Source organism: Argopecten irradians, chromosome 3 (genome assembly GCF_041381155.1).
Source record: "Argopecten irradians isolate NY chromosome 3, Ai_NY, whole genome shotgun sequence".
NCBI lineage: Eukaryota > Metazoa > Mollusca > Bivalvia > Pectinida > Pectinidae > Argopecten > Argopecten irradians.
In genome coordinates, this window is record NC_091136.1 from 20,896,246 (window position 1) to 20,920,979 (window position 24,734).

The 24,734-nt window shown below is 34.8% G+C and overlaps 2 protein-coding genes across 3 annotated transcripts; both read left to right on the forward strand.

Moving 5' to 3' along the window:
• Positions 1-6,916: 6,916 nt before the first annotated feature.
• On the forward strand, positions 6,917-16,677 carry LOC138317811 (myoneurin-like). 2 transcript variants are annotated; one of them, XR_011207805.1, is made up of 3 exons: positions 6,917-7,010; positions 9,519-9,640; positions 15,998-16,677. XR_011207805.1 is itself a non-coding variant. In XM_069259722.1 (3 exons), the coding sequence occupies exon 3, from the start codon at positions 12,145-12,147 to the stop codon at positions 13,582-13,584; it is 1,440 nt and encodes a 479-aa protein (XP_069115823.1). In that variant the 5' UTR covers positions 6,917-7,010; positions 9,519-9,640; positions 11,482-12,144; the 3' UTR covers positions 13,585-15,889. The 2 variants fall into 2 exon arrangements, 1 of the variants encoding a protein (XP_069115823.1); XM_069259722.1 differs by lacking the exon at positions 15,998-16,677 and adding an exon at positions 11,482-15,889.
• Positions 16,678-17,162: 485 nt separating this feature from the next.
• Positions 17,163-24,267, forward strand: LOC138317814 (uncharacterized). Its single transcript, XM_069259723.1, has 3 exons — positions 17,163-21,351; positions 22,369-22,488; positions 23,349-24,267. The coding sequence occupies exons 1-3, from the start codon at positions 19,171-19,173 to the stop codon at positions 23,784-23,786; spliced, it is 2,739 nt and encodes a 912-aa protein (XP_069115824.1). The 5' UTR covers positions 17,163-19,170; the 3' UTR covers positions 23,787-24,267.
• Positions 24,268-24,734: the final 467 nt, after the last annotated feature.

The window sequence follows — 24,734 nt, forward strand, 5'->3', positions numbered from 1 at the left end:
TCCTTGTCCAACAATGTGAATGATCGCTTTATCATTCCAATTAGCCTATTCGCCTTTTTTTTCGCACAATTTGCCACATGTAGACTAAACTTAAGTTCTGTGTCGAAAGTAACTCCAAGGTCTTTCTCATATTTGTCACAAGTAATTTGTTGTATGGATCCATCTTCCTCTCGCATGATATACTCAAAGTTGGGATTTCTTTGTCCAAAATGTAGTGTCTTACACTTAGATGAATTAAACTTCAATTGCCATAGTGTTGACCATTCACTTAATTTGTCCAAATCATTTTGAATTTTTTCGGAATCTTCAAGTCGGTTACATGATCCGTAAATTTTCGTATCATCCGCAAATAGCTTTGATTTTCCAAGTATAGCTTTTGGCAGGTCATTTATATACACGATGAAGAGGATAGGTCCCAGAACACTACCTTGTGGTACTCCACTATCTACTTCTACCCAGTCGGAATGTATTCCGTTGACTACAACTCTTTGACGTCTCCCTTCTAAGAATTTTGATATCCATGTCACAATTTTCCCTCGTACTCCAACATTTATTAGCTTTTTTATCAGACGTTTATGCGGCACTGTGTCAAACGCTTTTTTAAAGTCCAAATATATCATATCTAAATTTCCACCCTCGTCCAGCTTTTTAGTTATTTCATCATGGACTTCCAGAAGTTGAAGTGTTGTAGATTTTCCTTTGATGAAGCCAAATTGTTCGTCCGCTATAATATTGTTCCTATCTAGATGACCCATCATATTGTCTCTAAGAATAGATTCCAAACATTTTACAACGATACTGGTTAAACTAATTGGTCTGTAGTTTTCCGCTTTCCTTTTATTTCCTTTTTTAAAAATTGGTGTTATGTTTGCCTCCTTCCATTCTGATGGTAGAACTCCTTCTTGTAGTGATTTATTAAAGATTATTGATAGGGGGAGACTAATACATTGGCTTAGTTCCTTTAGGACTTTAGGATGTAACCCATCTGGTCCGGGGGATTTGGATCCATCTAATTTTGATAGCTTTTTAAACACTTGTTCCTCATCATCATAGTGATGTTTATATTTTCTTGTTTTGCACATGTACATATTTTATTGCTTCAATTCGGCTCGTGAACTGTTCTGTGGTGTATTAGCATTCATTTTGCAAATTAAGGATTAACTTGGATAATTTTTCTTTTATGCTATGGAGATATAACACTAAGTGTACGCTAACTAAACTGTGATTTTGCTATATATAAAAATATATTCTAATAAATCCCTATAATTCAATTTACTATATACATTATCTTACAAAATCCAAATTCATTTAGGAAATCTTATATCTATTGAATTATTACGCCCTTGCTTCAGTCAGTCAAAATCGACGCCATTTTTCATTGATGGGCTGAGATTGCAGCAAGATTGAATTATTTACTTATAAAACGAATAAGCAAGTAATCATAGATATTGTAATCATTATCGAGTTTTCTCTGATCATGTGTAAACGGAGAGATGTCACCGCCGTCAGCAACGTGTGGTGATATTAACAGCTAGTTATTACTGTAACTTGTCAGAGAATTCAAGTCCCAATGGAGACCGGAGCTTTGCAGCAAAATCACCAATTAATTAAGGCGACTGAGGCAATGCTACGGCTCGTCACTGCTGGCAGTGTCTGTACATTTATAAACACCTTGTTACCAATCCCTGGCGGACCCTCGGAGGAGGCGTCATACGTCAAGTTATAATCCGAATGTGTTAATAATGGTTTTAGTTCGGCCATACTGCCTTCTAATTGACGCTATGCGCAAAATTTATTGTACAATTGGTTCATTCGATCCCTATTTGTGCTTTTTATCAATTTGTGAGAGATGAATTGGGAAGTAGAGACTTTAAACTCGATGCCGTAACCATAGTAATCAGAAGGTTTTTAATTCTATTCAGTTACATCATCATTGAAGTACATATCGCCTTCCAATTTTTTTTAAACATGCATCCGATAAGATTTTACATATAATAGTTTAACTGTCATTTTAACCGAGTATTTTATAACACAAATATAATTCTTTATCCACTCCATACTCTATAATGTATGATTTTTTTTTCTTAATGAGTATCAATTGAATTAACATGCCGCTGTCATCAAGTCTGGTTAACTATTCAGATTAATTGTGTAACTGCGACACTGTTGTATTAGTTACATTATTTAATCTCCCGCTTTAACTGAATCAAGAAAAAAGCTATATTGGTTTATTTACTACTTTAAATGAATAATGTAAAAGTCACATTGATTTATTTACTGTTACAACTGAGCAATGGAACACCTATATTACACGTTAAGTTTTTACAACAATATTGTTTCATCCTTTTCAGTATCGTCTAACATTTTTGATGCAGAGCTCTCCTACCTTTCTAGCCGAGATTCATCCAGATGCCATTGTATAACTTCTGGTTTGTTTACTTTTATTATATTAAATCAAACGTTTATTCATAAGAAATCCAATGGGTAGTTCGAAAGTGTGACGGAAAGTTGTGTTTTTGGGATTATTTTTTTGTTATATATGTCCGCCAAAATTACTTTTTAAAATTACTGTATTATATTGTCATTCAACTACAACCTCTGAATGGTAGTTTCTTTCTAACAAAAACAGAATCAGGCGAATAAGTATTTTTCCGCAGTTACAAAAGTTACTTACTTTACATTATTACCACCTTTGAAAAGTTTGAGCTATTTGTTTTAATAATTGATTGCGTCCTAGAAAAAAAATCATGGCACTATGCACTCTATGGAATGAAGTACTGATTGCGCGTCCATCAAACGCAAAACACGTTATTCAGCGTTATTTTTTGTGTTAGTTAGACATGTATTTACATATAAACACCTATTATGGTTCGAATGATGAGTATCATTATGCTCTGTCTGCGGTGGAGCATCTTTAAACCGAAACTTTGAATTGACATTATTTTAATAAGGTCCCCAAAAATATGTCTGTTAAGGGTATCACTGGCAAAAAAATAGGGTCGGTAGGTCTGGATTTTTTGTGTCTTTTACTTTAAAGTAATGGCCGGAAACGGAGTCTGAGATCGAAATCTCGACTTTTGAACTTGTTTCGTAGGAAAGTGGAAAAAAATTAGGGTCGGGGGTAAAACATTAGGCTCAGTTGGGTAACCCTAAACAGACATATTTTTTTGGCCTAACGAAAGGAATCTCTAGTGTTGCCTTGCAATTCATGTTTATGGCCATACAGCTATACTAACTGAATCATATCCACCTTAATGTTAAAATGTTCAAACCAATTATCATAAAGGGGTCGTATGATTGGAAAAAGCAAACTATACAGATGCAGTTAAAACACAATGATACAACTGGCATACTAAATGCTGATCAGGATACCGGTACTTCATTATCACGCAACAACCACTCTTTAGTCGTCCGAACCCTCGTTTTAACCTTGTTAAGAGTTTTCGTTATTTTCTCAAAAAAAGAAAAACGAAAGAAAATATGTGTTAAAATTAATGCAAGACTAAACTCATCGCCTCTTCAGCTGACCCAGATAATTCGTTGTACAGTGTTCATTCAGACATTTCGTGGTTCTAGAGTAGATAAATATTTTCTGTATATACAAAGGTCGTTGTGATATATAATTAATATATCTATATTTTTTGCTATTGGTTTCTAGTTATTCTGGATAAGAAATGGTTATGTAAACAAAATCGATGTTTTTCTGCTCTTCATTAAAAAACGTAGCATTCCGTTTTATCAAAATCGATAGGCAACTGTCATAATTAGGGGTTTATAAATAAAAGTGCTTTTTTACTACGCATAAAATTATCAGCTACGTAGTGTAGCTATTAATGACTGCATGGAACACTTCGTAGATTTGTTGTTGTTTGTGGCATGTTTGTCGTAAAGAATTACAGAAACATTGTTGCCAAATTTGATTGAACTTGCAGACGACGTCAACTTCCTGTCACGTGCGGAGCATCCAAGGGCCTATATCCCTGTGGTTTTTTTTTTTTTTTTTATTTTTTTTTTTTTTTTGGGGGGGGGGGGGGGGGGGGGGTATTTTTCCCTAGGGGTTAATTCCACAACCTTCCACTTCTAGATTATGGTGAAATATCTAAATTATTCAATATCATATGATCAAGTTTCATCCTATCTGGTCATTCTAAATGATAATCTCGATCTACTGAGTGTTCAAATCCCAGAGTCAAAACCTCTTAGAGGCCACATTTATTGGAGCGTACATAACAATACCCAACAAAAACAAAATATGTTGTTTTTAGAACTGATGGGGCGTCTAATCATATTTAGTTGATTTTGTTAATTAATTGATTTTTTTTATTTTGTTTGCTAATTACTTGCTGAATATTTAGTGTAAATGCGATTTTTTTTATAAGAATGGTGTTAGCATGTACTGAAGTTATCATTAGCTGTGATGTATATGGTTATAGGTTTCTATATAAGTGTCGCAGACACTTGTTCCTATGTCCAATCGATTTCCTGTTCATTACGCTCCGGGTACAACTTTAGATTGAACATCTTATTAACAAGTGTTTTATAACAGGTGTGAAAACGGAATAAAATTCAAATATTTTATTCGTATAAGAGTACAATCTAGATGGTTCTTTCCTACAGGTTGCCACGTGAAAAACAGTACATATACATGCATTGTGCAAATTAATTTATGTGCACTATGATAGATTCCCAGGATCTTTGAAAATCCTAGACCTAACGAAAAATATTTTTATTGCGCTGAAAGAAATTTTGACCTCAGCTAATATACATAAAAAAATGTATATATATATATAAATGACCTTTTCAGCTATGTACATGTGCATAAGGATAATCCTTATATATATATAGGTTTAGCCTGTTGATGACGATTTTAAAATAGATCAACATATTTATTATGTAATATCTCATCTTTTAAATTAATTGTATTAGGCAATGTTTTGTTTACAATAAACTACTCTGAACCACCAATAGGAAGGGAGGTAATTCATATAATTCATTATAAATGTGAGCCTACTCCCAGTGATTAATGGGGTATATGTTATTGTATGTACACGATTACAAATGTACGTCTCCAAAGCTTTAATGTCATTTCTGAAAACTATGCCTAACGATATTGATTTGTTGTATATTTATAGTAATTGCAGATACAACGAAGGATAAAAAATAAGTAAATAAAAGATAGATAGAGATATGCTGGGATCCATATCTAGCATAACAATACATGGATTTATGATCAGCAGTAGTCTATTTAAAATTACCTTTTCTCTTTCTCTTCCATCTTCTCTCTAATTCTCTCTGTATTGTCTTTTTCGCCATTCACACATTGTTGCAGTTGACGGAAGGGGTATACTAATCCCTCGAAATTTGAAATCCTGCCATGAAATACAAATTCTGCATTTTTGGGGTTTCATGAGCATTTACTCTACAAAACTCAGAAATGTGGGGCTTTTAGGGATGGTTTAAAAATTATATAAACCTTTTTTAGATAAACATTTTGTTTTTTGAGACTGAGAGAAACGTTTTTTTTTTCGGAAAACAACCAAGAACTTTTTAAGTTGTACATTATTTTAATATCATCTGCTCTATTTCATAATATTATTTGTAAGATTTGCTGATGGTGGAAACAAAGAAGAGTTGGGAAACTGGCACTACTGAGGCCCCTAGAAGCTCTCTATAAAATTCTGCAAAACATCAAATATTCTGTGGCTTTGATACCTTCCTTTAAAAGAATAACAAAAATCCCTTTAGCTGTACATTTTCATTTTTCATAAATATATATATATACTGATTTTTACTTTGTGATCATCTTTACCCAAATTTTCTTGGGACAAAAAAAGAAGGCAGGTGTTAGAGACCGCCAAGGCCCCTAGAAGCTCCCTACAAAACAGCGATGTTGACCTAATTAAATTACTTCAATTTTTCACTTGTAACTTGGTTTGAAATTATGTGCATTTTATACGCTAATAGAGGAAACATGGAAAATCCTTCTTTGTCTTTGTTGACAGGGAGCGGGATCTCCGGTTTATAGGCATTTTCCCTTGGCTAACTACTTTTAAGTGTATTCTTTTAAACGTGATTTTTTTTTGCATCAACTCAAAGTTTAAACATTATATCATGGTTTGATGGGACCATTCAGTTTTCCCGATTGATGTTTATTTAATATGATTTTTGAAAGCATGAAAATCAGAAAATTTTACCTAAATAAAGCTTTTAATCATCAACCTACATTTTATAAGCAATTGTTAGGAAACATCTCAAGAGTTTAAATATCTAAGGGGTAATCGAACACTCAGCAGATGACAATAGTTATTTATTTATCTTTTGAATGAGGCTAAACATTAGCTAATAAGAATATATAGCATATCATCATTTCCATTGCATCGTACAATTAGACATGTGCAACGAAAAAAAATAGTTTAAAATAGTTTCTCTTTTTCACTTCCTCTCCCTTCTTTTCTCCTCTTAAATTAATTTTATCTCCCTTGTCTTTCTTTCTTTCTTTCTTTCTTTCTTTCTTTCTTTCTTTCTTTCTTTCTTTCTTTCTTTATTTCTTTCTTTCTTTCTTTCTTTGTAAGAATTCTGTTTTATCGCTAATTGACTTACCTTTTAAGCCATTTTTCAAGTGATTTTTTTAAATCATATAATTTATACAGACCGGACTAGGGGAGGAAACTCGTGGTATTGAACAAAGAAAACTGCCCCAAGAATATATTAAATGCTAATTTTAATTTTATAATCCGGTTTCTGTGAAGGAATTAAAGTATTTTGCAGTGAAAACGTACATATATATCCAACTGGGATACACTTATGGTTTGTTTCGAACATTAGTCATGCCCTTACTTCCCGTTGTGACACAAAGCTGGACGTTAACGAAGGGTCAAGACTTTCCGGAATTTTAATAATACTTCCGGTTTCATTTATTAGAATGTACTATTCTGTTTCCGGTTTAAAATCATTGGTGAAAAGATTTTGTGAAAATCAAAGCATCGTATTTAGCTGTTTGCTGTATACAGGTTTGTTTTTGTAGGTTGCGTGTGATGTTTCTTGTTATTTCACACTAAATTATCTGCAGTTATCATATGCAGCTTTGGGCGAAAAACTAGCTCTTTGTTTCATCAACAGCCAAGAGATGCAGTAAGTCCATTATGAAGTCGCAGGAGAAACGGCGGGAGACCCTAATATATAAGTCTTGTCTGTGCTGTCTTCATTTACAGATTGCCTCTATCAGGATTTCCACATCCCAGATTGATGAATATGCCTATATGTATCATTTCCAACTTATCCCTGTATCTCGAGTGTCATCTTTTTGGCTCTTGTATGCCGTAATATGATGCATTCAGGTTGGCACAACCCTACATATGAGTAACAGTTATCCATTTGAGTAACAGTTACCTGTTTGAGTTATCAATAAGTTATCCAAATGAGATATTATGTGTAAGAAAAATGCATGACCTTGTTTTAAACTTTATTATCAAAAAAGGGCGTAATAATTTTGACATGGCACCATTACTAACATAACTTAGTACATGATTATTCCAAATGGGGCTAACTTCATTGTCTCAGTTTTGGTAAAAGTCACAAACTAAATCACATCCATTGCTTACTATGGTGCTAAAAATGGAACACAGGTTAAGCTCATTCAACCATGACATTTGCACTGAATTTCCCTGATGACTATATATATACACTGTATTCAATGGAGAGCACCTAAATTGTCAACTTACAACAGAATTTGATATTTCACCCAAAGAAACATGGAGTCTTAGATCAGTTGTAAGGCATTCTAAAAATTATGATGCCTTTTTTGATAATAATTTTTAAAACAACATTATGTGTTTTCTTTTCACAGAATTCCTCAATTGGGTAACTTATTTATAACTACAAACAGATAACTGTTACCCATATACAGGGTTGTGCCCAACCAGTTAAAGGCCCACAAGTAGGAATTGGATGTGAAACGTATTGTAGCGGGATTGAACTGGGTCGATCGTCAGTGACCAGGTAGCTCAGTCGAAAGAGCACTAGGCTAGTGTTCGGAGGGTCCCGGGTTCAAATCCCGGTCTGGCCACTACATTTTCTCTTCTTCTGTTACAAAATTGGCATCCAACTAAATAACCCACTGTGGTGGTGTTTGGAAGGGTCTCATTTTTCTTCGTGGGCGAAGACTTTGAGAAAGGAGGGAGGAGTGTAGCGGGATTGGACTGGGTCGATCATCAGTGTCCAGGTAGCTCAGTCGGTAGAGCACGCGGCTAGTGTTCGGAGGGTCGGGTACGAATCCCAGTCTTGCCGCTACATTTTCTCCTCTCCTGTAACAGTATAATACGTAGCAGGGCATCCAGTTGACCCTTGACTTTTATATATATTATTAGCAGATCCAAGAGTCAAATCACAATTTATAAGAAATCTAAAGAGTCAAAACATGACAAATAGACATGTGTTTCAAACTCAAGAATCAAATCTGATTTTTGGGAGTCAAAAACATACTCACAAGGGTCTACTGGATGACCTGAGGTGGTGCTGTTTTCGTAGGGATAATCTATTCATGGAATAAGCCCTGTTCCAATATGTACTGCTCCAATTGATGCATTTGCACCAAAAACTTGGAAATTGACTGTGGGTGGCCAAGCAACACCTCCTTTGTAAATTAGTATTGGTCCTGCCTTATAAAAACTCTTCATGATATAAAAAGCTGGAAATCTTATAACAAGTTGTTATGGTTGGGTCAATATAAATAAAAACTTTTACACCATTTCTGGTTATTTCTAGATATTTATCTATATTTACACTTTTATTTATGATGTCCCTGTAGAATATAAGATTTAATGAATATCTGCAGTCTGTGACTTTATAAAGCACTGGTCCGATGCCCACGACTAGTAATCAGTTGTACCATTTAAAATTGGTAAATATACTAGATTTACAAGAGCGATTTGTATTTTTCAACATATTTTGAGCCCATTCTGTATGCGATTATTTCTGTTCAGATCCATCAGTTTGCAGGGCAAGAAACTTATTTTGAAAACCACTTGCAGGAATTTAAGATGTCAGTCTAATTTTGCTCAAAACAGGGTAATTAACTTTAAAACCGGGCAATTGCAAGTTTACACCAATTTTCACTTGCCCGGGAGCATATTTTACTGGTCTCGGTCCATCACATCTGGTATATTTCTTGCCCTGGTTTGTCACGAACATATCCAGACTGTAATTTGGGTAAAAAACTAATCATGACTGAAATGCTGAATCAAAACTGCTGTATATTTAATTTGGGCTAGTGACTAAATAGGACCAGTAAAATTTTGGGGTTAACTAGCTAGTCCAAATGACTAGCAGCGAAAATAATTAACATCACATGTACAGACTGTTACCTAAATTAAGTTGTTGTGATCCATTATGACACCTTGATTTAAAGTTGCTTTCTTCTTTATTTAGCTCATATATGTTAATAATATATGTTAAAAATAGTGTGATTGCATAATGTAACTTGTCTGCTGTTCTTAAGCAACTTTGTATTTATCATGCAGATATACTTCAACCTTGTTGGTCAATATAGGATCAAAGATTTGGTCAGGAGACACTCAAGTCACAGCTGGACATGCTGGGATGAGGAATTATTCCAAACATAGTGTTTTATCATCTTAAAATGGTAAGTAGTGATTACAGGAAATATTGATTATCATGTGAAATTGTTAATCTTATAAGCTTTATATGTAGGAATATATATCAATTTATAAAAATATGCATCAGTTTAAAAAAAAAGGAACCATTCAATTTTATTTCCTCCAAATAAGAACTGCATTGTGTAGTTGAATGTTGTCTTTTCACTGTCTTTGAACCCTTCTGATATGTACCTACTTCTTTTGACTCCTGACATTGCTTGATAAATTCATGGTTGAGATTGATCTGATGGAAGTTCTGTCTTAGAAGCCAACTAGACATATCCTTTAAAATGCAAAAGATGATTTACCAAGGTTGGTTATTTAAGAAAATCCATAGTTAATTTCAGTATTTATTCACAAAATACAAAATGTATATATGTATATTTATTTCTTGTAGTAGATTTTTAACTGGAATCTTTACCCTAACATAAAATATATTGATCGTGACGAGTACTGTAATTCTTATCAATGACTAGATGATATTTGTAAGCACCCAGTTGAAATCAAGTGAACATGAGAACTCATAATATTGTTCTCAGTAAAAAATGTGTTATCTACTTAATTAGTTAAGTTTTGTGAAAATTGAAACTGAAATCTCAGTAACTTGATTCGTAATCTGACTAAAGTAGGAGTAAATTAATTTTTAGATGCCAGGGTTGAATTCTCACAATTGAATTAATAACTTTTGATAAGTAATTTGTAAGTAGACCCTAAGGTACAAAGCTGTAGGGACCCAATATTGAATGTCAATTACGGAAAAAAGATATATACCCAGGTAAACATTCTATATCAATTGTTTGAGGTGTTACTGCTGGTTATAAGTAAAATGTAAATAGATATCAGTATATATGTTAGTTTTGTGATACTGGCTTCCGCATTAATCTCCAGTCTTCCTGATTGACCCATGACCTTTTAGCAACTTCAGAAGTCAAATATAGTGATTTCTAAAAAGAATAATCATCACAAATGCAGAGTCTTATTTTCTAGTTGAAAACATATTAATTAGCTATAGAAGAAATACCTGTGCATGTTATTTACATATGATTTACATTAAATGTGTACATTTTAAACCATTGCCCACAGTTGACTCTTAAGTTGAAGCAGTTTAAAAGTCCAATCATCAATCAAAGCTGTGAAAACTGAAAGTCAAAGCAAAACGAAAACAACCATGGCAAATTTCACTGTTGACTTCAATACCTTGCTTTGTTTTAGATTTACTGAAAATAATAAACACTACAAACCAATGTACATGATGCATAACTAGAAAAACAAAATTATAGAATGGCTTAATCAGGATAATATATTACTTTGGCAATTTATTCTCTACCAAGACTTACTTGATGTGACTTTTGATACTGCTCAAACTTACAAGAATCTGAATTTCCTGAATGCTTTTTTTCGATGTTGGAAATTTCGATTTTGTTTCCTAAGCTTTCAACCACTACCATGTTTAGTAGCTAGGTGTTGTAAAACTTCAGGATGGATGTTACCTGTAATACATACCAAAATCTAAAAAAATGTTTACTCAAACATGAAATTTGAAAATCCTAATAAGATGATATTTGGGTATGCTTTGAGCTGTTACAGACCTATCTTCAGTTCAAATTTCTCTAAAATTGTGAGTTAGTAAGTTATTCCATATGTAATGAATACGTCCATCCTGAATTGTACATGAAATTACTATCTCTGCTATTTAATTTCCTGTTTCCATGTTAACCAGTAATTGTAAGTGTGGTTATTTTGTGTAGAATTCACCAATGATTTTCCTATTTATTTTATATGTTTCTAAATAACTGTCTATATAATTCATTACCTAAAATTAATGTAGGTTTGAAACCTCTGCTGGAGTAGAAATTGACACATCATCAAGGAAACAGAATTTGACAACTCCGGTTTTGGACAGAACTTGATATTTCGAACTTGGACAGAATTTGATTCCTCAAGCTGGACTGGAGACTGACTTTGATTCCTCTTTTGTCTTCTTTACATTTGGAAAATGTGCAAAACCGATGACATCTATCTGTGCATAGAACAGATCAGACAAACATAATTACATACAGTGAGGACTCTTAAATCAAAAAGGACAAAATATTATAGGTTCTTATAATTAGTGCAATATTCAAAGGGAAATAATGTAATATTTTCTAACCTGTTCTAAACGAAATGGAAATGTGTCTTTGTTAATTGCTGTTAATTGATCATATATTGCTAGTAAGTGCTAAAGCAGATTCTATGTAGTAAAAGAAATAGATAAATTTCCAAAGGTCATTCCGGAGGATTTGATTCTAGTATTGAAAAAGGAATCCATTCCTTCCTTTGTTGTGAGGGCTACCTAGTGATTTTTATTCAACAACATTAGAGTATCAGTTGGAGATCTGTTTTTCTGGTTGAGGTTTTAAACTATACAATTTGGCAATTATAAAATAATTAGACTTAATAGCAAATTAAAGCATCATATTTACATATAAAAAGGGTATAAAGTAAAAGAAAAATGGTTAATACAAGAAAGCTTACAAGATCTGCCACAACTAAAAGCAAAGATGCTAAATCTAAAAATACAAAATTGACTTCAAATCCAAGGAAGTCCACTTTGAAAATAAAAAAGTCTCCAGAAAAACAAACTAGTGAAGAAAGCCCTCGTACACTTAAAAAGGAAAACCTAAAAGAACATACATGTAACACTTGTTCTAAAGTCTTTACACGTTTGGATAGTCTTAAACAACATGTCAAAATTCATGATCCTGACTTTGTCCGAGTGTATTCCAGGGATCATCTTTGTCATATCTGTGGTAAAAAGTTTATTAGTTGGTGTGAGCTTAAGATACATCTGCGATGTCATGCTAACGTCAAAGTTTGTTCCTGTGATATCTGTGGTAAGGCCTTTTTTAGGACATCCACTTTAAACAGGCACATACGCACCGTACACACCAGGGAGCGCAAATTCAAATGTGAATACTGTCCGAAGACATACATCACAAATTCTGCACTAGGAAGACATTTGAGGACGCACGGCGACCCTTCTACACACTATCCATGTCCGATTTGTGCTAGGAGGTTTGCACACAAAGATGTACTATTGGCGCATGAAAAGACACATGCTCCTTTCCAGGTAAAGGATCATCAATGTAGTTTTTGTGAAGCGAAGTTTATCAGGGCGTATCTTTTGAAACAGCATATGAGAATCCATACTAATGAAAAGCCATATGTCTGTGAATGTGGCAAAAGTTTCAACCAAAAAGGAAATCTTAGTGTCCATCAGAAGACTCACGAAGGCTTTAGAAAGTTTCCTTGTAAACAATGTGAGAAAGGGTTCAGCAGGATAGAGTATTTACAGAGGCATGAGATTCAGGCGCACTCCGAAAACCCGGGGCTCCTTCCAAAGAAACGGAGCTCAACTGCCAAGAAAAAAGAGCAAAAACCAAAGAAATCATCAGATCTAAGTAAAAAATCAAAGAAGTCATCTGTTGATTCCAAAAGTAAGAAATCATCCGAACTAAGAGACGAGGAGCCAAGTTCAATAATGATTAAGGCACTCCCCAGTGAACAGGGGAAGTCTGACACTGAAGAAAACCAAATCAACACAGCTTTTGGTAATGATGACGTCGAGAAGACTGATCAACTGAGTCAGAATTTAGCGTCGGATGATGTGGTCTCGAATACACAGGAGAGAGAGTCAAATATTGACGAAAACCAGATTCAATTCGTTTTTGCCCATGAAGAAGTCGAGAAGACTGAACCATATGTCGTGATAAACTATGTAGTTGAGGAAGAAATAATCAAAGATGAAATGAAAACACCAAGTGAGCCAGATGAGGAAGAAATAACCAAAGATGAAATGAAAACACCAGGTGAGCCAAAAAGTGGTGTTATCATTGAGAATATAGACAAGCCTGAAACAACAATTGATCAGTGGATTACAGAAATGAACTAACATAATCTTCAGAAGTGTAGTGAAAGAACACGAAGGATAGAATATATCTTTATTCAACACATATATCGTTATTCCAACATCTTAGTTTTTATTTTAAGCATTCAATGCACAAGGCACCATTTGGAAGTGTGTTTCTGGTGATTTAAACCTAAATTACCTTAAAGATGCTCCATCGCCGACAGGCCATAGATTAAACGAAACTCATCTTTTGAACAATAACTGGTTATATATATCATATTAACACAAAAATTAAATAAAAATGTTTTTGGTGCATGCTCAATCAGTACTTCAATCCATATAGGACATTGTTCCATCGAATTTTTTCGGGATGCAATTAATTATTTTTGATATTTTTATCTTTAAGTAAAATAATAAGCTCAAACTTTTCAATGGTGGTAACGGTGCAAAGTAAGTAACTTTTGTAACTGAAGAAAAATACGTTACTAATTTTACTGCTCCTGTTTTCAATAGAGTAAAAAAACAGTTTGTCAATGGAGAGCATCTTTTTTTTTTTTTTTTTTTTTTTTTTTAATTAATTTAGTACAAAGTTGTACAGTTCACACATATTATTTTCAATTATATAATGAGAAATAATTTAGATAAGCAAATCTTTTACCTAAAATTCAGACTCAATAAATTAGCTGAGAACAAGAATGCAAAGAAAAGATTCCTGATATTTATCACTTTTCTGGGTCAAATTCACATTGCTGATAGTTACGTACATTCCTGCTAGTCTCCCTCTAAAGTAGATCAGACGACCAGATACAGTCAGTGCTAAATGTTGACGAATGTCATGAAATGGTCGCCAACGGAATTAATTACTGTATACATTGTAATTGCAAGATGAGTTCTGTACCGGAAGGAAGGACCTCCACATTTTAGAGAAATTTTTTTTTCTGAAATACAGAGGTCCTTTCGTTATATTCCGTTACATGAATTAATGTACAAAATGTAGATTTCAGAAATTATATTGACTAAAACTACTTTAATGTTGGGTGCCATCTTCTCCTAAGATCAGATTGCATAGATGTTTCTAAACAGAGTTGTAATGTAGATCTTAGGGAAATGGATGGATGGAGTGTTGAAATGATATGAATGACCATGATAAATATTTTGTTGCACAAAAGAAGCACAATGTATGTGTTTTGGTTGTTTTGAAAAATAATGTAGTAATGCGATTTTTGGACATACATACTTGTTGTTTCTTGTAATGTATGTTGATCATAGAGTTGTACATACTTTTAAAATGGTATTGTTTGCTGGCGCTAGGCATCATGTTAGCTGCATACGTATTGGCTGCAATGGAAGCCCCGTTATATTTCCAATATTTCCTTTTTTGTTTCTCATTATTATATGAATTTAAGTTTTTTTTACTCCTGCATGTTAAATCATTGTATAAAAAAAGTTCTGTAAACACATACCTGTAAACACATACATTTTATTTATTCTATTCCATAGTAAAGAAATTAAATCGGTCTTCCAAAGTAAATCCACAATATATCATATTCATGTATGTAGTTATACCAACACATTAGAAATTCGGAATTCGTAATATGTTTGAGAATAACCCTATGATTAGCTTTAGAATGAAACGATAAAAATAGACTCAATGACATTTGAAGGAAAGAAAATTTAGTTATGTATTTTATACAATTATAATCATATTCGTGTTTTAAGTGAACGTAACTACGTTTTGTCGGAAATGTAGCATCTCAGAATGGTGGTAGTGTTTACAGTAGTTTTTTAGGTTGTCTGATTTGTTATTCTTTGTGTCTTGTAATTATTTATAGATCATTGATTAAATGATTATAAATCATATACATTATTGTACATTATATCGTCCGAGGGCTGGCACGGAAAATGTCATCGGTATCATGTCTGGAGTATAAAGGCATTGTTTTAGCTTATCTCATTCACAAAAAAGGTTTTGATGAGCAAATGTTTTATAAAATGTTTAATGTTGATTTTTTCCTAAAATGTTAACTGATGTACAGATGCTTTCTCACACCAAATTCATGAGTAAAGTCAATAATAAATTTACTTTTCAATGTCAGCTCTCAAAATAATAATTGTACACTTCAATAGTCTGCATGCATACATTGTTTCTGCATGAACACAAGACAAATGTCGGCGTCTTAGTTTTTTAGATGTCATTTCTAAAATCATGCTGTTAAATAAACTCCAATATGATCAACTGAAGAAAGTGATTAAATTTTCGATTAAAATCTAAATGTAACACTAGCATATACACATGAACGTTATAAATATATTATCCAAATTCAAATAAAAATGTTTCTTTATTATATTTTCGAGATTTTTGTGGTTCATTGTTTTGTCTTCCATGTTTTCTCTTGTTAAATGTAAATGCCATGAATAAGTCATGAGAATAATAACCTTTTATGTGATTTTCCAGTGGAAGCCTAACCTGGATGATCAACCATAGTAGTTGTAAGATAAGTGCTGTGGCTTTATCTAGAGTTCGGTGTTGGACTAACACCGCCGGACACACTTTACAAACATCAGACATGTACTCACCCCGGGACCGACCGACAAAGTCCCTAAGCAACCATAATCAGACAGGGCCAAACGACGGACTCCACCTCCTAGATTTCCGTGACATTTTGGAACAAGCTGTCTTTGGACATCATCTTTAACTTGTTGTTGTCGTCATGTAAACATGGATAGTAACCAAACCTAATCATAACCAGCAGGAATTGGAGTGGGCAGGATCTCGTTTGTCGTCCAACCTACATTAAAACCAGGATTTGGATTCCGCAGATTAATCGCCTTTTATTCGAACCGATTTTGATAATCTTCACATCTTGTTATATGTGTCTTTGCAGTCTTGTATGTCTTGATATTGTATCCGCCCTTAGATCACGTTTTTGGTCTCGTAATAGATTGTTTTGTCCTTTTTCTACTTAACTCTGATTATGAATGTATCTAGTCAACAAATCATGCCCATTCAAAGCTATAGGTGTTAAATTCCTCATTTTAAAATGTGTTTCTATATCTTGTTCTAATCAATTTCGAAGACAATGCCAAAAACAAGGGATTTTATTTTAAAAGTAAATTAGCTATTGTTTCAGATATCACGATGACATGGTGAATACTTGCATGAAAATGATCCTGACAAAGTCCCGTTGTTATTTTTCGGGTCGATCCGAAATCCAAGATGGCCGCCACAGGCGCCATCTTGAAAACACATTTTGAACTTCTTCTCAAGTTCTACCAGTGCGATTTGGCTGAAACTTGCATGAAATGATCCTGACATGGTCCAGACAAAGTGTTGTTATTTTTCGGGTCAATCCGAAATCCAAGATGGCCGTCACAGCCGCCATCTTGAAAACACATTTTGAACTTATTCTCAAGTTCTACCGAAGGGATTTGGCTGAAACTTGCATGAAATGATCCTGACATGGTCCAGACAAAGTATTGTTACATCTCTGGTTGATCCCAAATCGAAGATGACTACCATGACACTATGTCGCCTAAATTAATTTCCTATATTCGTTAATCCCTTGGGCCTAATGTTTCATATTGAAAAAAAGTTGTGAATTGCTTGAAAATGTATCCTGACATGATCCTGACAAAGTGACACCATATATAATTAATTTTACTATTGTCAAGGTAGTCAGATGACCGTTAAGGCCCTTTGGGCCTCTTGTTTTTTTTGTCTGATTTGTTATTCTTTGTGTCTTGTAATTATTTATAGATCATTGATTAAATGATTATAAATCATATACATTATTGTACATTATATCGTCCGAGGGCTGGCACGGAAAATGTCATCGGTATCATGTCTGGAGTATAAAGGCATTGTTTTAGCTTATCTCATTCACAAAAAAGGTTTTGATGAGCAAATGTTTTATAAAATGTTTAATGTTGATTTTTTCCTAAAATGTTAACTGATGTACAGATGCTTTCTCACACCAAATTCATGAGTAAAGTCAATAATAAATTTACTTTTCAATGTCAGCTCTCAAAATAATAATTGTACACTTCAATAGTCTGCATGCATACATTGTTTCTGCATGAACACAAGACAAATGTCGGCGTCTTAGTTTTTTAGATGTCATTTCTAAAATCATGCTGTTAAATAAACTCCAATATGATCAACTGAAGAAAGTGATTAAATTTTCGATTAAAATCTAAATGTAACACTAGCATATACACATGAACGTTATAAATATATTATCCAAATTCAAATAAAAATGTTTCTTTATTATATTTTCGAGATTTTTGTGGTTCATTGTTTTGTCTTCCATGTTTTCTCTTGTTAAATGTAAATGCCATGAATAAGTCATGAGAATAATAACCTTTTATGTGATTTTCCAGTGGAAGCCTAACCTGGATGATCAACCATAGTAGTTGTAAGATAAGTGCTGTGGCTTTATCTAGAGTTCGGTGTTGGACTAACACCGCCGGACACACTTTACAAACATCAGACATGTACTCACCCCGGGACCGACCGACAAAGTCCCTAAGCAACCATAATCAGACAGGGCCAAACGACGGACTCCACCTCCTAGATTTCCGTGACATTTTGGAACAAGCTGTCTTTGGACATCATCTTTAACTTGTTGTTGTCGTCATGTAAACATGGATAGTAACCAAACCTAATCATAACCAGCAGGAATTGGGTGGGCAGGATCTCGTTTGTCGTCCAACCTACATTAAAACCAGGATTTGGATTCCGCAGATTAATCGCCTTTTATTCGAACCGATTTTGATAATCTTCACATCTTGTTATATGTGTCTTTGCAGTCTTGTATGTCTTGATATTGTATCCGCCCTTAGATCACGTTTTTGGTCTCGTAATAGATTGTTTTGTCCTTTTTCTACTTAACTCTGATTATGAATGTATCTAGTCAACAAATCATGCCCATTCAAAGCTATAGGTGTTAAATTCCTCATTTTAAAATGTGTTTCTATATCTTGTTCTAATCAATTTCGAAGACAATGCCAAAAACAAGGGATTTTATTTTAAAAGTAAATTAGCTATTGTTTCAGATATCACGATGAAATAAGTTATTTGAAAATTTTAGATTGGTAATTGGTAAGAAAATAATGAAAATCTTTAGAAGACGTGGTTGTGACTTCAAAACAAATAGCTTCCTTATGATTGATTTGTCGATTTTATCATGCACTTGATTTTTCAATACACAAATGAAAACTTATATTTGAATTTGAATAACAAAGTTCTAGAATAAGTTTAAATTTTGATAAAATTGTTTTATTTATTGTTATTGATAATATGATTCTTCCATCAGAATTCAATGTAAATACATAATTAATTCATATATAGGGCATTAATTAATTGAACAGTATTTCATGTTTTCATATATTTAATATGACATCAGATTCACCTATTTATTATCTTAAAATCTTTTAAAGTTATTTACCCATAAAAGTCACGGAATTTTCACTCAACTTCGTGTCAAACAGATCTCCAAAGTTGATAGAATCTCTAAATCGTTCTTTTCATAGTCGTTAATCATTTTGTCATAATCAATATCATATTGAAAAAAAGTAGTGAATTGCTCAGACCTCCGTATTTTGGGATATTACTGGCAAATTTAAATTATGGATATACCGGAAAGTGTATTGAACAGTTTGTCAGAGAAATTTCTCCCGGGTGGTTCGGGTATGAATTTTCCTACCGCGGAAAATCTGTCTCTGGGGTCCCCTATAGGGTATACTTCTCAAGACAGATTCGGGACAAGGGGTAGTGCAACAAATTTCTCCCTTTCGGATCCTTTATCAGCCAGTTCAGGCCCAGGTCTAGATTATTCTTTGCATGGACGATTGGCTCAAAATTCTGCATCAAGTTATATAGATCGTCAGACCTCAGGTGGAAATACAGACTTCGCATTGCCTGAAAGGTTACAGTCAGGTTCAGGGAATAACTATATACCAGATCGCTTGACCCCCGGGGCTAGTGCAACCAGCTACAATGCACCAGACAGACTCACTCCCGGGGCTAGTGCTACAAATTATTCTCTCTCAGAACGCCTCACACCTGGTAGTAGCTCCAATTTCGCTTTACCTGAGAGGTTAACTGCTGGAGCTGGTACAAATTATAACCTGTCTGAGAGGCTGACTCCAAGTGCAGCCTCCAACTATTCAATGTCGGACCGACTGACACCAGGCTCTAGTTCGAATTATTCACTGCCAGATCGTGGGCAGCTACCAACCAATCCAAGTGTCGACTATAACACTTTGCGAGATGGAATACCGGCTAATTTATCAGTAGAATTTGGAGATAGGCCTTCGGCGAGTACAAATAGTTATACTTCCGCCTTGTCTGAAAGACATCATAGTACTACGAATAACAACACATTTGCTCACTCTGAAAGACTAACACCAAGCTCTAACTACCCAGACAATCTGGCTAGTGCAAGTGCAGACTTTTCTCTGTCGGATCGACTAACACCTTCAGAAAGTGCTAGTTACGCGTTGTCTCAGAGGGTTCAAAACCCTGTGTACTCGCAGCAAGATAGAGTTCAGACAAGCGCAGCATCTTCTCACTACACCAACACCGCTGGTGGCCCTATGCCGCCGAGTGCTCACAGTATCCAGCAGCCACCGACTGCACACAGCGGCCAGAGTGGTCCACAGAACGCCCACACGGGTGGCATGAATTATAGTCTCCAGCGGGGGATGATGACAACAACTAGCTCCACCTTTTCAACGTCTGACCTTCTGCCGAGCACCGAGGGAGGGACATTCCCTCCAACACAACCAAAACAGCTGTCAACCACATCTAACTACGCTAGAGGGCCTGCAGACGGGGGTGCAAGCTATTCATTGTCGGAGAGTGCAGACCCCAGGTTTCTTGCATTACCTCCCGGGAGTAGACTGCCACCAAGTGCAGGATCTTACACCAGTTCTGACGGTACACTGCCGGATACAGGGAACCCCTCTTATCATCCGTACTATCAGCATCAAGGTAAAATGTCACCAGTATTAAACCCAGAGTTTATGTACTCTCTTCATGGCAGGCTTCCAATGACCTCTAGTCCGTCAGTGTATGGACATACAGATTCTCAGAGTGCCAATGCGTATTACTCACAACTGGATAAACTGCCTGGTCGTGGCAATCCTTACTACCCAGTGATGGACCGGGGAGCTCATGTACCCAACAGCTATTACATGTCTCAGCAACGTCAGCTACAATACAGTCAGTTTCCTCCTGGGATGATGCCATATGGTCAACAACAACCTTCAAATTACGACGAGCTCGTGAAACATCAGCATCAAGGTTACGGAAAGAGTCCTGAAAAGCGCACTAAGGGCTACGGAAAGCGGAAAATGAAAGAGGAAGACGCAGACGGGGAGGATGATTACGACTATAGCTTGTGTAACCACTGGTACATGGTGTCGGAACATCGCACGGATGTGCCATTTGAAAACAATTTAACAAAAACGGAAAAATCCCTGGACGATTCTGAATCGAAGGATTGTGAGATCAACAGTGTCGCTATAAAACAAGAACCAGAAACTCGTCGACCAATTTTGACAATATTTAATTTCACTGTTATGGATGGTGAATATTCTCTCTCGGACCAATATCTGATGCTAGAACAAAAGTTATGTAATCAACTTCGAGGAATCCAGTTTCAAAAGCCTGTGTCTCACATCTACAATCCACTGGTCTACGCGTTTGAGACCCATGCTGACTTTGTGAGGCGGTTCACCAATAAACAAAAGCCTATACTTTTCCTTGGAATGAACCCGGGTCCCTTTGGGATGTCTCAGAATGGGGTAAGTTTATGAACACTCGAGGAATAATGAATGAAATCACATTGTGTTTAACTTCATAATCTTGAAGTCTGTTGGGGTCTTTGGAACCTCCGAGATTTACAGAATATTTGAAATTTTTTAGATTACATTTGCTTGGTGTTTCTTAAGGCCTTTTATTATCACTATTCCTGTTCAGAGAAAATTTAGGCTATATATGAGTTTTGCTTTCGACGTTTGTCGAGGAACGCGAGACTAGGGTTTTGCTTCGGCGTTGGCGGCGTCAATGTTTGTGTTCAATGTCTACTTCTGATAAAACGAATCGCATTCTATTGAACTGGTGCAGTTGTTTTGCATCAGCGAGAACATGTGGGCCTAGAAAAGGGAAGATAATTTAAACTATTCTGGTATATTGGGGTTAGAATTAGCGTTGAAGTCCACCTTTGGTAATCTGAATTACATTGAATTGAAATAAACTTTGCCAATCTGCTTTTTAAATCAATCAGAATAATAGACAAATAAGATTGTTTTCCGCGGTTCTGGTATTTTAGGTTTGTGAATTTCATTGTTTTGGGTTAAATTCGACTTTGAACAAAGTTCATCAATTCCAAGTTTACTTCACCTTCACTATTTTATCTTTGCATCAATTAGAATATTTGAACGGGGTACTTTTGGTGCTGTTGGAGTGGGGGTTCTCTAAAACATGTTGAAGTGCATTCTGTTTTTGGTATAATAGTAATAAAACAAATGTTTATATAATGTAATATTGATTCAAATACATATACAAAAGTACAGTTTCATTGTAGAATGTAATATTGATTCAAATACATATATAAAAGTACAGTTTCATTGTAGAATGTAATATTGATTCAAATACATATATAAAAGTACAGTTTTATTGTAGAATGTAATATTGCTTCATACATATGTAGAATGTAATATTGATTCATACATATATAAATGTACAGTTTCATTGTAGAATGTAATATTGATTCATACATATATAAATGTACAGTTTCATTGATTATGTGTATTAACTAGGTGCCGTTTGGTGAGGTAGGAACTGTGCGCGACTGGTTGGGGATACAGGGGACAGTCCACAAGCCAGCCAGAGAACATCCTAAACGGCCTGTGATGGGACTGTCCTGTCATCGCTCGGAGGTAAGTACAAACACGGGATCACGAAAATGCTTAGCTAACCAGCAATAATGTATCTATTTATAATGTCCACTATGATTGGTTAAGTGTGAAGTGAAGAACAATTTATGTTAAGACTGGTGCATGGTTTTGGAGCCAGATTTTTGTTGTATGTCAAATTAATATAAAATACCTTCGAAACCCTATAATATTGACAACGTCGCCGTGTTGTATGTCAAATTAATATAAAATTACCTTCGAAACCCTATAATTTTGACATCTTCTAATTGGATACAATTACCTTTCGATACTTGCACAATAACCTTTCCGTAGTTTGGTTTCAATTTTTAGTACAAAGTTAAATAATCACATGACTATTTGCGTCAGTTAAATAAAAAAATGAGAAAATACCTTAACCAGATCTGGCACCTATTTGTATAAAACCGATAGTTTTGAGAAATTAGCGCTGCAATCACTTTTGAAAATGTAAGTACATTTAATTGAATTACGATATGGTAAATTGCACTTTGAATCAGTCAGAACCGATTGAGAAGGATTTGTTTTTTTGTTAGTTTTTTAACTTCGTGTTTTTTGGAGTACAAAGAATTTTAAAACTCAGAATTATGGTAGATTTTGAGAATTTGTATGAACGTCTTCTATTTGACAAACTTCATTTAAATTTGATTTTAATGAGGCTAGGTCCGGTTCTTCTATTATTACACATGTTTAATGTTATTGAGAACATTAGGTTGTTGTCCTGTGTTTCATTTGTCGAATGGGCTATTAAAATCATATAGGCGTGACTATCAATAACGCATAATTCATGTTGAGTTAATATATTAAGCGATATAAACTTATGGAAGGAATCTATGACTTTGTTTCAGGTAAGCGGCTCAAGGTTTTGGGGATTTTTTAAGAACTACTGCAAATCACCGGAGAATTTTTTTAGGAACTGCCTTATCCATAACATGTGTCCGTTGGCGTTCATGGCACGATCAGGGCGAAATCTGACTCCCCCAGAACTGTTCGTTTGGGACCGAAACATGTTAACTCAGGCCTGTTCCGCGGCTCTTCTGGAACTCATAGACATGTTCAATATCCAGGTGATTGTGGCCATAGGCCGCTATGTGGAGGCGCGAGCTCTACAGGCACTGAAGGAGGCAAATATCACAAACATCAAAGTTCATTGTCTTCAACATCCTAGTCCCCTGAACCCACAGGCTAACAAGGGTTGGGACAGCATCGCTATGAGAACGTTACAGGAGTTTGACCTGCTGCATTACATTGTTCCTGAACAGACATCTACCAACGAGCAGGAGTGATCACTTGTCGCGTAAACTACCGACTGTTTGTTGAGGAGTGAGTCCGCATGACAGTTCCGATTTCTGTGAAACAGCAATTGCTGTAAATGTACTTGATTTAACTGTTTGATCGAAGATCTATTTTAGATATGGATGAATTATAACATTGATTTGGCACATCAACAATTTTCTGTATAATATTTATGCAGAACGTGTAATTTGCGTTGATAAGGTGACAGTGCTGAAGTGGGGTGGCCTCCTAACCAAGTACATTTACAGTAACGGACAGGACAAGTGAGAAATATTACAAAACCGACATAATATAGTTGTTAGAATATGTATTTCGTCCATAAGATGAACAAAAAAAATTGAAGTCATTTATGTTTTATGTCTTTATACTTTTTATTGTGATCGAGTGTTTCTGTTCTTGTTTTACATGTTTCTATGTCAAAGTTTCCAAAGGAAATTGTGTTTTAATCATCATAAAGTATAACAGCAAAAATTACAGCTTTGTTGTGTGTCCCAGGAAATACGACCAAAACTGTCGAAATGATAATAATGAACTGCAAACAGATGATACAAAATCAATACATAAACAAAAGGGTAAGTTCGGAGATTCTTAAAAACTAAAAAAAACAACAACAAAAAAACCCCAAAAAAGCGATCCCCGACGTATAATTGAAAGTCACATCGACACCTGTTATATAGATCTGCGTTACAGCGATATTCACCATACTAATCGAGGTAAAATCCAGATTCAGCCACGTGTTTATCTGGGAACGGCGAACCCGTTCCTCCACGATTGTGTCCATTGTTCTGATCTTGCCCCTTTCACACTTAACACATTTTTATGTCGTGGAAAATATTGCTTATTTATTGGCAATAAGTAGTTCAAATATCGCTCTTAACACATTGATATCATGGAAAGGATCGCTTATTTATTGACAATAAGTCGTTCAAATAGCAAGT

Coding starts and splice junctions, on each gene's coding strand:
- LOC138317811 (XM_069259722.1), top strand. CDS start 12,145: ATGGTTAATACAAGAAAGCTTACAAGATCTGCCACAACTAAAAGCAAA.
- LOC138317814 (XM_069259723.1), top strand. CDS start 19,171: ATGGATATACCGGAAAGTGTATTGAACAGTTTGTCAGAGAAATTTCTC. Junction 21,352..22,368: donor TTGGGATGTCTCAGAATGGG/GTAAGTTTATGA, acceptor TGTATTAACTAG/GTGCCGTTTGGTGAGGTAGG. Junction 22,489..23,348: donor TGTCCTGTCATCGCTCGGAG/GTAAGTACAAAC, acceptor ACTTTGTTTCAG/GTAAGCGGCTCAAGGTTTTG.